This window comes from Aulonocara stuartgranti (genome assembly GCF_965226115.1).
Source record: "Aulonocara stuartgranti genome assembly, chromosome: 5".
Classification (NCBI taxonomy): Eukaryota; Metazoa; Chordata; class Actinopteri; order Cichliformes; family Cichlidae; genus Aulonocara; species Aulonocara stuartgranti.
The window spans coordinates 18,100,412-18,116,003 of record NC_138943.1 but is presented as its reverse complement, the minus strand read 5'-3'; the positions used below and the strand labels follow the sequence as shown (position 1 = coordinate 18,116,003).

Below are 15,592 nucleotides of genomic sequence, written 5' to 3'. Positions count from 1 at the left end.
GCATTTGATGCAGTATTAGACTACACTTATTTTTACCCCGAGTGTGGCCTTTTTGAACATTTTGTTTCTCATAGTTGTGCATGTGCGTTATTAATGCGTTTCGGTGTTCTAAATGGCAACTTGATGAAATCAAGTTAATTCAAGGGATGACTTTGGGAAAATAGAGGATTGCATAAAAGTGTTAAGTCTGTGTTATTCATCATCTGGACCTTGAGTGAGTCACAAAGGGAGAGAGGGGGAAGGGGGAGGTGGGAGAGAGAGAGAGAAAGAGAGAGAGAAGTTGCTGATGTTTAAAAAAACGGGAGAAAAAAAGCTGCAGGAGTAACGATATAAAACCTTGAGACAAGCGGATGCTCCTCTCTCAAACCCGCTGCCATCTCAGTGGTGGAAATGTTGGAGTTGGGGAGGGTCGACTTTGAGGTGACATTGACGCTATGTAGACGAAAGTGAGGATCCTGCGCTCCATGTTACGTCCCTGCTCGCTTCAACTGAGACGGCGGCAGCTCCTTTTCTCCGTCTTCTCTCCCCTCCTCTCTTTCAGCACCACTCCTTTAAGGACAGCACCTCGCTCTCAAAGACGCATTTGCCCACTATCCTCTCCCCTTTCGGATCATATATTCGCTCGCTGTCGCCGAATGCAAAGTTTTCACCGCGGTTTGACTCAGTGCAAGTGAAAGGAAGTTACTTTTTTCCAAAATCGGGATATTCCCCCCCGGAGAAAGAATCTGCAAAGTAGCGGACTGTATTGTAAGTATTCACTTGTACGGGGTGCAATTTACATAAATTCGAGAAAAGAAATGCATTTGTTACACGCGAGGACCATCAAGGAATTTGCCGTGTGCAGATGTGCTGAATTTGCGTAAGGATATGCAGCTGCGCGTGAGGTCGACGAAGACTTTTTACTTTTTTTTTAGTTTTCTTCAGGAGCCATTAGCATCTTCTTTGATCTTTCTGTTCTACAGCCACATTTCATGTATGTGAAATTTGAATCTGTGTTTTGTAGATTGTGTAATTTAAATACGCAGAAAATGCACAAGCAGTTCTTATCGCGATGTCTCTTAGATGCAAAATGTCACATTAACTTGGAATAGAAGTGGTGTATTTTTATTAGTAGACTGAAATATGAAAAAATAACACTCTAGCTTCCATCTGTAAATGCAACCCCGGTACCCCGCTTCTCTCAATTACGCACAAGGTAATAAGGGAGCACAGAGAGCGCACTCTCTGCTCACCATTTTAACGGTCGTTTATTTTGCATTTAAAAATGCTATTTAAAATACAAACAGATGACGTAGATCTTTTACGTTTATTTACTAATTTTTTTGCATTAACTGAAATAACTATTGCAAATTAGAACTCTATTCCATGGATATTTGATGTAGATCTATATTCAAATTGCAAATTCTGGTGAGTTATTAGCCTCTCCAGGTGATTCACTATCGAGTCTGATTTCTAAATGTGTTTAATTGCTTTTCTCTTGTAAGGGAGCAGTGAGAAGTGGGCCATTGAATTTAGAGCATAATGAATCAAGGACAAGAGCAGGCTCTAAATTTCTGCTAACATGGATTCACTCCAGGCAATTAAAAGTGATTCATATTGCATGAGAAGCTTTTATTTGATCCCGTGGGATTCACAGAACACGGGACAGACTTTTTTGTCACCCCTTAAGAAATGTCACGATATATATACATGTATAAAGAGAGAGAGCTAAATAGATATAATTTAATTCAATCTGTCATTTAACATAATTTTTTTAGGAATATTTAATTCCTCTTTAAATGTTTTTTTATTTCACCCAAGGAGTTAACATCCACAGTAATTATCGCAAAATTAATCCCTCATTATTATTAGGACATTCGTTTTAAGGCTCTATGCATATATATTTTGAATAAGTATATTTGCATTCAAAGCAACTAACAATATCTAATTTAGGAATGTCACTTTTTCTGTGAAATTTATAACTATATTATTGTTTTTGTTTTTTAGGGTCACTGGATTGTTGCTAAGGTCCTCGCCTCGCCTTTTCTCCAAATCACTCGCTGTACCCCAGTTTTCGTTTTTTTCCCCCTCTCGGCTGTTGTCTGGGAACTGGAAGTACGGGACGGATAAACTGCTGTCTATCTGGACCAGTGCTGAAACCCCCTCTTCTCCACTGGTCAGGACTGTCCGACGCACACCTCGACCATGGCTACCAACGGGACCAAAGCCTCGGACGGACACGTCTTAACGGAGACGGTGAATGACGCGCCCACCACCACGCCAAACGACAAACCCAAAACCTTGGTGGTGAAAGTGCAGAAGACAAAAAAGGAGATACCCGAAAGAGAAACGTGGGGTGGGAAATTTGACTTTCTCCTCTCTTGTGTCGGATACGCAATCGGACTCGGAAATGTCTGGAGATTTCCTTACTTATGTGGAAAAAACGGTGGAGGTAATGAGGAATTCTTGGCAATTTTCAGATATCCACACACCAGAAGGAGCGCAAAGATCTCGACATTAAAACCTGACAGTTTGCCCAGGACTTCTTTATTTATAACAGATATAAACTGCATGTCCAGTATAACCGTGCGTAATTGCGCACAGACAAATAGCTGTGACGTGATCTGGGGCGCAGAAACAAAACACCCCTAATATGTTTTATTGGATTATGTTGAAAATTATTAGCATATCCTTTGTCGTCATTTACACACCTTTACTTCTCACCTTTCATTCAGGGGCCTTCTTGATTCCCTACTTTTTGACCCTCATATTTGCTGGTATGCCTCTGTTCTTTCTGGAGACGGCTCTTGGTCAGTACACTTCTATTGGAGGTCTTGGAGTGTGGAAGCTGGCTCCAATGTTCAAAGGTAAATTATATGTAAATTATATGTATTGTTAAGACTTGAAACTAAATTTTCTAAATAACTACTTTATTTAGGCATTCTAAGTGGACTTACATGTGTTCCTCATTTTGTTTTATTCAGCACAATTTGACATCACACCTTTATTTTCCATTGTTTCAGGTGTTGGCCTGGCTGCTGCTGTTCTGTCCTTTTGGCTCAATATCTATTACATTGTTATCATTTCCTGGGCTATTTACTATTTGTACAACTCCTTCAGTGCTGTGAGTATTTGAAATTTAAAGTCCTACATTTCTTAGCAAATGTAGTAACAGGGCACTAATTCTGAACCTTTAAGGGCCGAGATTTTCCAGATATAGCCCTGTCTGTATTGTTAGTACTATTACTTTCTAACCCTTTAATCATGAGGCAGGTGCTGTTTGCCAGTATCTCTTATATAAGGCCTCACAGCCCTTAACAGAGTATGACATTTATTACTTCCTTTCCCACATAATTAGTGCCTTACACAAGGTATTGATAAATGCATTTGGCGATGAAGCATTCACTGCTCTGAGAAAACCATGAAATCTCAGTGTCCCGAATGAGTATCGTGGTCTTGGCAGCGTGACAGCTAGAGAGAATAGGCAGTGGGAGAGTGCTCCAAATAAAAGAACCTGTGTGTGTCTGTTTGTGTGCGTTTTCCTTAAATTTCAGGATTTGCCGTGGCAGACTTGTGGAAATAGCTGGAACACAGAGCGCTGCTACACCAACTACAGCATCACAGACACCTCAAACCTCACCAGTGCCGTTGTAGAGTTCTGGGAGTAAGCTGGACATTTCAGTTAATGTTATTAATAGGTTTTAACTGCACAGTAAGGTTAGAGGTTCCCTTATGTGCATGATCATTACATCATGGGTCAGAGTTAGATATGGCCATTTGCATATGATGACTCAGTGGCCATATCCGTTAATAGCAATCTACCCAGAATATCAGCAGAGGAGGAAAATCTGTGCACAAATGGATAATGGATGAGAAAAATAACGTGTGCACAGAAGCACAACTTCCTTTCGCTATCATACCTTTAAGCTTTAAGGATGAGAAAAAAGCCATCAAAAGACTCTTTGTGAATATCCAGATGCATGTAGGCACATTTGTGTATGCTTCCATGCATGCTACATATGTGACATCAAGGATGCCCTTGTGTATTGTAGTAAGACCCCTTTACTTCCCTCCAGACGAAACATGCATCAGCTGACCGATGGCCTGGAGAAGCCTGGGGAGGTCAGGATCCCACTGGCTATCACACTCGCCATAGCATGGGTCCTTGTCTATTTCTGTATCTGGAAGGGAGTCAGCTGGACTGGCAAAGTAAGTAGGAGAAGAAGGTACAGACATCAGCATAAACAATGAAAAAGCCAAATATAGAACTGGAACAACAGAACTTTAGATTATTGTTGAAATAAAGGGAGTTACTCACTTATTTTAGAAATTTTGTGTAATTTCCTGTTAGTGTGGGAAAAGAGCTTCACTGGTACACTGTCACAAAAAAGTTAAAAATCATACAAAAAGATTATACATGGACACATAGGCTATCCCTTTGGAATATCCTTTTATTATAAAGTATGTTGTGTTATATAAGTACCAACATTTTGCACAATGGCAAACAGCCCGACAGAGTTTGCATCATCTGTACACTGAGCTAAAGTATGAGATTTCTATTTGCTGTTGCTTGATCTTTATTTTGATGTCTGTTTTTTTCAGTATGGCAAAAGGAGTTTCAACAATTTCCTAACTTTCACAACAAGATCCTCTGCTGATTCATTTTTATGCAGTAGATGTTATCTTGGCTGGCATGATTAGTGTTGACTTTGACAGCACAGTCTGAAATTAGTTCAGATAAGGAGGGAAATAGTGCGCCGGGAGTGTGCTGAACCCAGTCTTTCTGGGGTCACTGTGCCTCTGGGAGATGGTTGACTAGGGCACTAAGCTGCTCTGTGTGGATGGTGCCTCAGTAACACAATAAGTTGATGAGATTAAGAACTTGTCGGTTTTCAAACTGCGCTCTTGCCTCAAATATTCTCGGGAGATCTTAAAGATGGCTTAGAGAGATTATTTTGCAGTAATCACGATTTTGTGCCCCGTAGGTGGTGTACTTCTCTGCCACGTACCCTTACTTCATGTTGTTCATCCTGTTTTGCCGTGGTGTCTCTCTGCCCGGTGCCATGGATGGAATCCTCTTCTATATCACACCAGACTTCAACAAGCTTAAGGAGTCTGAGGTGAGCTCGCTGCTCTTTCTGATCACGAATACATGTAGATATTCTGCAGCAGCAACCAAAATTAAGGTTGCTGCAGAGTATAAGATGAGCCCCAACTTGATGTGTTTTGGTTTTTGGGGTAATGTTTCAGGGTTGTTGTTTTTTTTAACATTATGTAGGTCTCTGTACCTACATGAATGGATGGGAACTAATAAGTCAACAAGATTCCAGATACATTTTCAGTGATTGCAGAGCTTTAACGTGAATGTCTGTGAATGATGTTTATAACCATGATTGTTCATTGCAAGTACCATTATTAGCACAGTTCACAAATACTTTCTTTTACAGTGTTGATTATGAGATAATGTGTTTATTTCTGTAAAGACTGAGAAGCTGAGGTCAGATCACGATTCAGTGATTTGACAGTTGATCAAATAGCATCAGGCACGACAAAACAATGCTGAGGCGTTACAGTGCAGAACAAACAGTTTCCCTCTTTCTAGCATTTATGCACATGCTTTCATCAGAGAAAAGAGTCCTGATAATCAGTAAATGAATATAATCCTGGCCGGTTTTTCAAACAAAAATCTTCTTTTAGCAGCAATTTTTGCACAAGCACACTTACTTGAACCTCTTTTCTGTCTGTGTGTCAGGTGTGGCTCGACGCTGCCACTCAGATCTTCTTTTCCTACGGGCTAGGATTAGGCTCTCTGATTGCTCTCGGCAGCTATAATCCCTTCACCAACAACGTATACAGGTAGGTGAATAAAATACTGTTTCTGTTTATTTACAGCTTGAATTAAATGCCTGTTAAAAAATTACCATCTAACACCACTCACTCATATCATTTATTTATTTATTTTTTATATGGAGACCGTGCAGATGTCTCTTCCTGGGATTATTTTTGGTTTCCGTGACAGCATAGTGTCTGCAGTTTGTTCTATTTTGGGACTATTTGAGCCCCCTGTTATATCAGTTGTTTCATTATTTTGGCTCCACATAGTGTTTTAGATTCAGGTACACACATTTGGTGACTGTCAAAGGCTGTCACCTTATAAAATAAACACTGGCCATCTGCCCATTTGTCTCTCTAGTCGTAAAACTGCTAGAACTCACTGCCGTTTTATAAAATCAGGACATTATCAATGTATTCAGCTGTTGTGCCACTGCCAGATGCAAAATGGCTTTCCACCTTTCCCTTTCCACCCCACCCCCCACCACTCCACTCCCACAAGCCTCGCCACAATGTGTGACGGGTTGATAAGGAATTGATATAGGCGTGACAATGGCTGCAGCGTGCTTTGTCTCTCCCCTACAGAGATTCTGTCATTGTCTGCTGCATCAACTCCTTTACCAGTATGTTCGCCGGCTTTGTCATCTTCTCCATCGTGGGATTTATGGCTAATGTGACAAAGAGACCCATCGCTGATGTGGCAGCCTCAGGTAATTGCAATCAATGTTGAAACTCAATAGTAATAACAGACACAGGCAAAAGATAATATGACTACAAATACGGTGCAAAAAGTCAGCCATTGCAGCTGCTATAATTTTGAAGGGACAAATGATTTTTTTTACACTGTTGGTCCAGATTGCTGGGATTATTAGAAGGGAAATACTTTGCAAAAACTCTCTGTACTCTCAGTCCTTTACAAATACTCAGCTTTGACATTCAGTGTACTTTTTTCTCTCAATGACACTTCGAGATCAACTTCTTTTTTTTGTTTCTTCTTTTATCAAGTTTTACACTTTCAGTACTGTCATATGAGCCCAGTTTAAATTTATTGTTTTGACTTCTTCAGTCAAAACCAGATACTTTTAGCTGCTCCCTTATTCACAAGGAGTCACCACAGTGGGTAGCTCCCCATGTTTGATTTGGAAGATCTTTACATCTGATGCCCTGCCTGATGCGACTCATATAGAGTAATCTCCCAGGACAGGAATCAGGAGCCTATCACTTGTTAGGCAATTGTGAAAGCCATTACACTATGGAGCCACTACGTCATAGCCAAATACCACATGTTTTATTTGTGTCCCACTGTCAAATACAAATCACATTATCTCTGATATTTATCTTTTATCAGGACCTGGCTTGGCTTTTTTGGCATATCCAGAGGCTGTCACCCAGCTCCCCATTTCCCCTCTCTGGGCAGTGTTGTTTTTCTCCATGCTCTTGATGCTGGGAATTGACAGTCAGGTAAAGATATTTCAAGAAAAAATGTCTCCTTTTACCAATATGAAATGCTTTCTAAAATACTTTTCTAACCTTCAAATAAAAATGATCTAAGTTTTCAGTTTGATACTGCACTAATGTGCCAAAAAACTTACCATTGCTCTTTTGCTCAGATACTAAACCTTAGCAATGTTTTTATTGTGACAGAAATGTATTGTGTAACAGTTTCAACCTGATTCTGCAATATCTCCAGTTCTGCACTGTGGAAGGCTTCATCACTGCCCTGGTTGATGAATTCCCCCATGTCCTTCGAAAGCGTAGAGAGATCTTCATTGCAGTCGTCTGCCTTATTTCTTACATCATTGGCCTGTCCAACATCACACAGGTGAATATGAATGTGCACTAACTCTGAATGTGCAGGCATGTCAAACATAAGGGTTGTGGGCCAGAATCGGTCCTACAAAGCACCCCCATGGCCATTCATGCTGCACCACTGTAATTAAGTAACAAATTATTAAATAACAGATTTTTTTTTTTTTTACTACTTACTCTGGAATGTCTGTATTTTACAGTAAGTCCAAAGTAAAAAAAACAAAACAAAAACAACAACAACAACAGGTCATTTAATAGGACATTTTCTGTGAATTTACCTTCTGTTTTATATTTACATTAACAACAACCAGACATTAACCTGATCAATGCCTGCATTTGTTGGGTTCATCTTTACACTTTGTAAAACAGTCATAGGGTCTAATTCTTGAGACTAACATGCCAAACTGATTCACAATATTTAGTATTTACTTGAGTACAAAAAGAGATCCCCCAACATCTACTAGCAAGATTCCCATGTGGTGTGATCTGGTCATTAAGGGCTCTGATTTGCATATCATATCAACATATCCTTGAGAAATGATAAAATGGCTTTAGTCTAGTACACGTTCTCTTCAATTTCTAAATATTCATTGAAACTGCTGCGCATATTCAAGGAGGAGGAACCCCAGCGCTTTGTTAATCACATCATAAGGTCACAAACAATTTATTAAAGTAACCTGACTGTCCGAGGAGGCGAATATCCCAACGTTTTCTCGACACATTCATTCTCCTTAGTGAATGAGCCTTTGTAGACAATTCATAAGCTTCTAACATGTCACCTTTACACTCGGACTGTCTACTGATTTCATTTTCGGGGCACATTTATCCTCCCCCAAAGGAAAACAGCCCTTTGTTTCTCCTGACCCCACATTCGCTGCTATTTCTGTACTCTCAGGACAGCCATACTTTGCAAATGTGATTCAAAAGCTTCAGTTGTTCCAAAATCACTAGTATATTTTATTATTTCCTCAATAATTTTAAGTCTTAGCATTTCAGTATTAGTCACAGCTCATTTATGAGTGAATGACCTCTGTGTACAAGACAAATTTTCCTGGGGCTTATGCACAGTGCGCTATTTTAATCCCATTTTAATCTACAAGAGCTGTTTTAACCCAATTATGACTGTAATTAAAATAGGTGTTTTAGTCTGTTGAAGAGAAATGTCATTGTACTTAATCATTTGTCTTTTCTACTATGCTGGATTTCAGATTTGAGTAATAAAATGACATTTGAGGGCTTAACACAGTTCTATAAACTATTGTTTACACATAAATATTTAGCTATCAAAGTTTATTTGAATATATTGGAATTCCAAACTCTGCTTCTTCAATTGACACACTCTGAGTCATTTCCCTCAGGTAACATTATGCTAAAAACACTTCAAAGATTTGCATCAGTTTGAAATGCAAGACAAAGAAAATGATAAGCAAGAAAAAAAAAACCAACGTGTCAGTAATATGCAATAAAAGCTTCTGCATCTCTTGAGCTATGACAATTCAAGAGCCTGCGCTGTTCCTCTATTCCAGTCACATTGGATTTCCATCATGCTACATGCACAGCACGTTATTTTATGGCAGTTATCCTAATCGCTGTTCCAGGCAGTATGAAGTATATCAAGCTTCAAAATGTAGAAGTGGACAAACTCCAAGAAGTCCTCTTGAGCTGGTCCCTAGAATGACTTGATAGCTGCAAGGCACTAAATGCTGGCACTGTAGAAATTTGAGCCATATTGGTACTGCGTGCACTGCACAGTAGGAGAAACACAGCTTTTCACAAAGAATCCATTTAGAGTTCTGAGTTCATCAGTTGGATGTTTAACCATTTATTCTCACTCTTGATGTTACTTCACTGCACTAGTTTAATACTCTCCCGCACATGCCTGTAAGTGCTTTTTCCATTACTTCTCCTTTCTCATCATGTTCTTTGCCTCTGTTTTCAGGGTGGACTGTACGTGTTTAAACTGTTTGATTACTATTCAGCTAGTGGGATGTCCCTACTCTTCTTGGTCTTCTTCGAATGTATCTCAATCTCATGGTTCTATGGTGAGCCAAACAAAAAGGGTTTTTTTTCTCCATCTTAGAACAGTAAGTGTTTTCTGTCTTTTAGCTGCCAATTTGGTGTCGCTACAATGCCAAGCTTTGACATCTAAGACTCAGATGGGAAACATATAAATCCACAGTGACATAATGATAAAAACAGCACTGATAATGTTTTTGGTTTTTTTGTTCCAGGTGTGAACAAATTCTATGACAACATTGAAGAAATGATTGGCTACAGACCATGTCTCTGGTGGAAGGCCTGCTGGGTTGTCTTTACTCCACTCGTTGTGGCTGTAAGTGCGGCAAGCACAAACATAACACAAAAGAAAAATAGTACTCCACTGTGGTCAGTATTTTATTTGAAGGCACTCTGTATATTGCAAATGACTTGAACCATACATTTAAGAAAAAGTGTGCCATTGTTTGATGATTGCTTCTCTCTCTGGCTGGAGTCTATTTCTTTTCACTGACACTTGATTTAATGCTTGTGTTAACTTGCATTTAAGCACCATCATCCAATAGTGTGTCCCAACCACATCTGTATAAGACAATATAGGAAATAGTACAATTTGCAAAACTCTTATCTTAGCTTAAACATTATGCAGTTTGGTAGCATATTTGTAAGCATAATTAGATCTTTTCTCTTGTTCCTCTTGCGTACAGGGAGTCTTCTTGTTTAGTGCAGTACAGATGGTTCCTCTTACTATGGGCGACTATGTGTTCCCTGCCTGGGGTCAGGGGGTCGGCTGGTGCATGGCCCTCTCCTCCATGATTCTCATCCCTGGCTACATGGGCTACATGTTCCTCACACTCAAAGGCACATACAAAGAGGTAAGACAAATATATTAATGCTTGACTTTTTTAATTGTATTTCACAAATTGTTATAATTGCCTGCTTTACACTACAAAAATTAATATCCTTTTCTTGTTAAGAAAGGAAGTGGGATGTTATTCTTTTTAAAGCTATGGTATAAATGCCAAGAGTGTACGGCTGACAAGTAGCTAAAGATAAACCAGCGTATAATGCATCACTATACCCACCTCTGAGCTTTTCACACATCTAGTAGCTTTACCCTGGACTCTGCAGCTGAATAAGCCACACTGAGTGTTTCAAGTGGATTACTTCTTATGCATGATTTTTTTGCACAAGCCAAACTGATATTAGCTCATACAGGATGTAAGGCGATCCTATATGCAGATAAAGAAAAATACAAGCCCAAAGGATTTAGTGAAAGATCCATTTACACCATGTACAGAAGTTTAGATAAATATTTAGGTCACCACAAATGCAGCCCGCTTTACCAGAATATACTAACCCATGAGCTTTATTACCTTTACTTTTTATTAATTTCATAATGGGCAGCTTTGAAAGTACTATGAAAGGATTATAATTAAGGGCCAAACAGAGAACCTGTGCAGGCACCAGCAGTCTTCTATTCTCCTTCTTCTTCTTTGTCCACTGGCAGTTCCCTGATTCTTTTTACCGAGTTTAATGGCTTTGCCACGAGTGCTCTAGGGCCACCAATGGTTCAGATTTAGCGGTATGTTTAGGCACATAACTTTTAAAAAACACAAATGAGGCAAATTAGCTACTCGTGGATTCCAAAGAATCTTAATATCACCATAACTTTGGGACATCTCATGAGTACATATTCTAGCATAAGGATGTTTATTCTCAGTGCATTCTTGTTCTCCTTTCCTAAGTCCTTATGAATTCTGATTCTGAAATGTGATTAGGTAAAAGAGATAGGATGTACTTTTGAAACACAGCCAGCAATGCAGCAATCACATTAAATTGTCAGTATATTACGCCTCGGGAGTGAGAACGGGCTGCATCTGACCAGTAGACGGTCGTACAATAATAGTAAAAACAGAAAAACATAATCAGAGTCAACCAATAGGCACAGAGGGCTTCTATTTCAGCCTATGCTTGCTCTGTTGTCCATTCATCAGGTCTGGCTGCACAAACTAGGCTCAAGGACTCAAATGGAGTTCACACAATACAAAGCATCAGACAAGTGGGTTGATTGTCACAGAACTGCTGCTGAGTTTTCCTTATGCCCAAGAAGGTCTCCTAGTGCCTCATTTCAGTGAATAAAAGAACAAGACATTCAGACAAAATTGGCATCTGCTGGGAATTTGCATGTGTGACCATCAATATTGCTAAAAGCTATGTCAACGCCTATAAGAAGGTACAAACTTGCAGTTTCTAGTGTAAAGCTATAGAACTGATCAGTTCTATAGCTTTAGTAGTGTTTTGTTTTTGTATGATGTTGGACGAAAGAGATATAGGACATAAACAAGAATTTTTGTGTGGTGTCTCTGGAAGGCCCCAAAGCCAGGATATGTCTCCTTTTCAACCTAATTGATGCAACCACCATGAGTGATTTCATTGAAAGGTTTAAAATAAATACAGGCTACATTTTTTTCTGATGTCTACAAATATTGTCAGAGGTGATCTTCAAAACAACCCTCTCTAAAGTTATCACATGGATTTTGACTTTTCTATCCATTTGCCCCTTACGGACAATTGATATAAAAAAGGAAATCATACTGTAGCACAGCATCTCTTTCATAAATTAACATCAGTCTTGGTGTACACACTATGCACTTTTTTCTGAGTCCCTAGAAGCCATGCAAATGGTAAAAAGAGGTTTTATTTTCAATCAGTGCTAACAGATACACCTTTAACATAATCAGATCAAACTGACATTGTGACTGTACCCTGCTGAACTTCTTGGCCCCCTTGTTGCCGCTTGCAGCTATGTTTTGTAATTAATTTTGTAATTTAGAAGCCAAAAGATGCTCCACACTGAAAGGGAAAAGGATGAGCATAGCGAGTGTGACTTTGCTCCATGCATTAAAACTGTACAGCACCACTGTAATTCAAAGGTTTTATAATAAGTAAAACACACTAGCATCCTGGGCAAAGTAGTAAATTGTCATGAAGCGTAGAGCGGTGATAAAAGGATTAGTGAAATAGATTTTTAATTAGTTTTGTTAAATAATTTCTGATAGCTGTGTGCTGTAACAGTGACAATGACATACAACAGCCATGAAGTCCTTGGTAAATGACGTTTATACGCAGGGCAGTGCCACGCTGCATTTTTATTGACCTGATGTTACTAATCACTGTAAGAGAATACCTTTTCTGGTATACCATTTACATTAACAACTTCTTGATTTGCAGTCATCCACAGTGAGCCGAATAAGCAGGCTTACAGATAGTCTCTTAGTCTCCTCTGACAGATATAGCTTTATAGTCACCACTGACAGAATAAATGGGCGATAATTGCAGACAGTGGAACAGAGGCTATCAGAGGCGATGTGCAGGCGTCAGATCCTGCAGTAACAGCTGATGGCTGATTGTCTAATTGTAGCAATCAGCAAGTTGATTAGTGCTCTGCACCCAGGCGAACACTTAGTTTCACAAACACTCCATAAAAATGTTGACTGCAAAGCCCTGTTCTGACGCTGCATAGCTGAGAGCATTTTTTAAAGATTTAGTAAGTTTAGTAAGTTTGGCCCATGGAAGTTTGTTGGTGTCATTAGTAGGTTTCACTCTCTAAAGGTATATTAATTCATATAACTTTATCTCAGGTTGGAAAGCATCCAGTAGAAGAATGTTTACATTCAAAGCCTAAGGTCATTTATCCCTTAAGCTCACAGCTGCATAGCTCGTGTGGTTTGTTACAGCCTTTGGATTTGAACACTGACTTCTCAGCTCACGATATTAACTGTGGTACTGATCTTCTTCTCAGCGTCTGCGGATGATGATCAAGCCTTTGGTACTGGTGAAGGCTCAGGAAAATGGTCCAGACCAGCAGACAGAAAACCAGAATCAGAACCCTGCTACTGAGGAAGCCTACATCTAAAAAGGTCTGATCTCTGTCTCAACAGCCAGACTGGCACTCCACAATAGAAGAAACGTAATCAAGGTTGGGAACAACCACTAGACTTTTATGTCTGCTTTTATTCACCTACCTCCTGGGGACATGTGAAACCAACCTGATTACACAGTTATTTTTAGGGGGTTTTCTGTATGTTTATTTGTAAAATACAAAGTTATAAAACTTATGATGACAAGCAAATTATCCAGCAAAGTTATTGTGATATTATGAATTTCATTATGCAAAAAAGTTAGCCTTTTTAGAAAAGGAAATGTGACTTAGTAAAATACTGTATATTGAATATATATAATTAAAATTTGGAGGCCCATGTTGATTCAGTAGTAATGTGCTTTGAGTAATCTACTAAACTCCAACTATTGTACAAAAGGGTTTATCGGTAAAATGCATTTTGCATGTCCATGAAATAAATACATCAAAATAAATGCCGTGTAGTAGATGAAAACACAATTTGAAAGTTAGCAAAGTGGAAATGGAATATTGAGCAATTTAAGGCAAAGACAATGTGGGAACATGCAACAGGTAAGGCCAAATTTGCTTTTATTTTTAAAACAAATTTAACTAGACTATCAATCCCCTGCAAATCCTGCACTTCACCTGAAATGTTTACTACCCGTGTCTGGGGATACAACTGAAAAGCACAAGTACAGTATGGAATTTCTAAGTGTCCAATTTATTTTTGGCATGAGTGAAAACTGTGACCACAGCAAAAATAACATATATAATACATAGCAAGAGACTGTTATAATTGTTTCTTTGTTTTCTAAAGAACAATAACTTTGTATGTTGTCCAAATCTTTTTTGTAGAACAAGTTTTAGGTTATTTTCTATGTGTGTGAGTGAGAAGGACCAAATTAATGCTCTGAGACTGCTGACCCACTGAGCATTTACGGATTAAATAAAGAGTCTAATTAAAGTAATTATTCGAGAATCCCCTTTTGACTCGGTATAGAGCAGCAGGGTAGTGAAAAGAGCAGTCGCCCACAAGCACAGTTTGAATCTGTAAACTAGTACCTCTAAAAATAAAGGCGTAGCCATTACAAAACTCCTACATGTGCACTTCTTCTGGAGAGTAAACATTTGGAAAATGGTGACTTTTCTTCAACTGACACCAATTAAGTAGAAGGAAAAGTGTTACACTGAAATAAAACAATACTAATTCAGAGTTTAAACTGTGAGAGCTAATAGGCTGAAGTGTAGCGTGCGAGATGATTTCTATCATTACTACCATTATTCTGTCTGGAATCGTTTACTTGTGTATCTATTTAGTAACCCACTTCTCAGGAACAAAGGTGGAAGTGACCAAATTCTCTCAGATACTACCACGATACACTGAAACAATGAATGCTGTATTAAACGACAACAAGTGTGAAAATGGTCATTTTTTTTCCCATAAATTCAACATGCTACCTGAAGCAGCAACAAAACATAAAGTCGCAAACCAGAATGAAGACTTCACACATATATATATATATATATATATATATATATATATATATATATATATCTACTTGGGTACATTCAAAAGCTGATCCAAATTCCTGCCTCTTTTCTGTGTGCCATCTGCTCTGCTAGCATATTTTCTTTCACTGTGTATAAGCTGTCATGGCCTTCACAGATGTTGGTAGAAGCCATAAGTTGTTCCTATTCTGTCTTATATTTCCAATACAAGAAATGGGCAGATAAACTTTGGCACAGACACAGAACAAAACTGGCTGAAGTACTGTTAACAGGACATAGCCAGATGCTTTATAGGCCAACACCACCGAAAACTACTCCTTTTCATAGGGTGAATAAAAACCTATTATAACATATCAAGTTGCTCGGCAATATAATAGCATATGAGTAGATCCTGACTTTGTGACAGACCGGAGATATCGCTGTATTACTACGAAGAAGGATCAAGAGAATTTGCTTCTGTGGCAGCTATGCGACAGGAATCAGGTTGAACCAGTCCCATCTTTTCTTTTATTTATGTTTTTTTTTTTCAAAGATGTGTTTAAATGTGCAATGACTAAAGGGTTC

The 15,592-nt window shown here is 38.8% G+C and overlaps 1 protein-coding gene across 1 annotated transcript; it reads left to right on the top strand.

Annotated features, from left to right (window-relative positions):
- The first annotated feature begins 317 nt into the window (after positions 1-317).
- slc6a1b (solute carrier family 6 member 1b) lies at positions 318-15,053 on the top strand. Its single transcript, XM_082534833.1, has 15 exons — positions 318-747; positions 1,987-2,431; positions 2,715-2,846; positions 3,003-3,103; positions 3,534-3,643; positions 4,056-4,188; positions 4,965-5,099; positions 5,732-5,835; positions 6,397-6,521; positions 7,160-7,272; positions 7,502-7,633; positions 9,560-9,662; positions 9,852-9,952; positions 10,323-10,490; positions 13,421-15,053. The coding sequence occupies exons 2-15, from the start codon at positions 2,185-2,187 to the stop codon at positions 13,532-13,534; spliced, it is 1,818 nt and encodes a 605-aa protein (XP_082390959.1). The 5' UTR covers positions 318-747; positions 1,987-2,184; the 3' UTR covers positions 13,535-15,053.
- The last annotated feature ends 539 nt before the right edge of the window (positions 15,054-15,592 follow it).

Excerpts from the sequence above, each read along its gene's own strand:
- slc6a1b (XM_082534833.1), top strand. The coding sequence starts at position 2,185 with ATGGCTACCAACGGGACCAAAGCCTCGGACGGACACGTCTTAACGGAG. Across the intron at positions 2,847-3,002 it reads GCTGGCTCCAATGTTCAAAG|GTGTTGGCCTGGCTGCTGCT; the intron begins GTAAATTATATG and ends CCATTGTTTCAG. Across the intron at positions 10,491-13,420 it reads TCAAAGGCACATACAAAGAG|CGTCTGCGGATGATGATCAA; the intron begins GTAAGACAAATA and ends TCTTCTTCTCAG.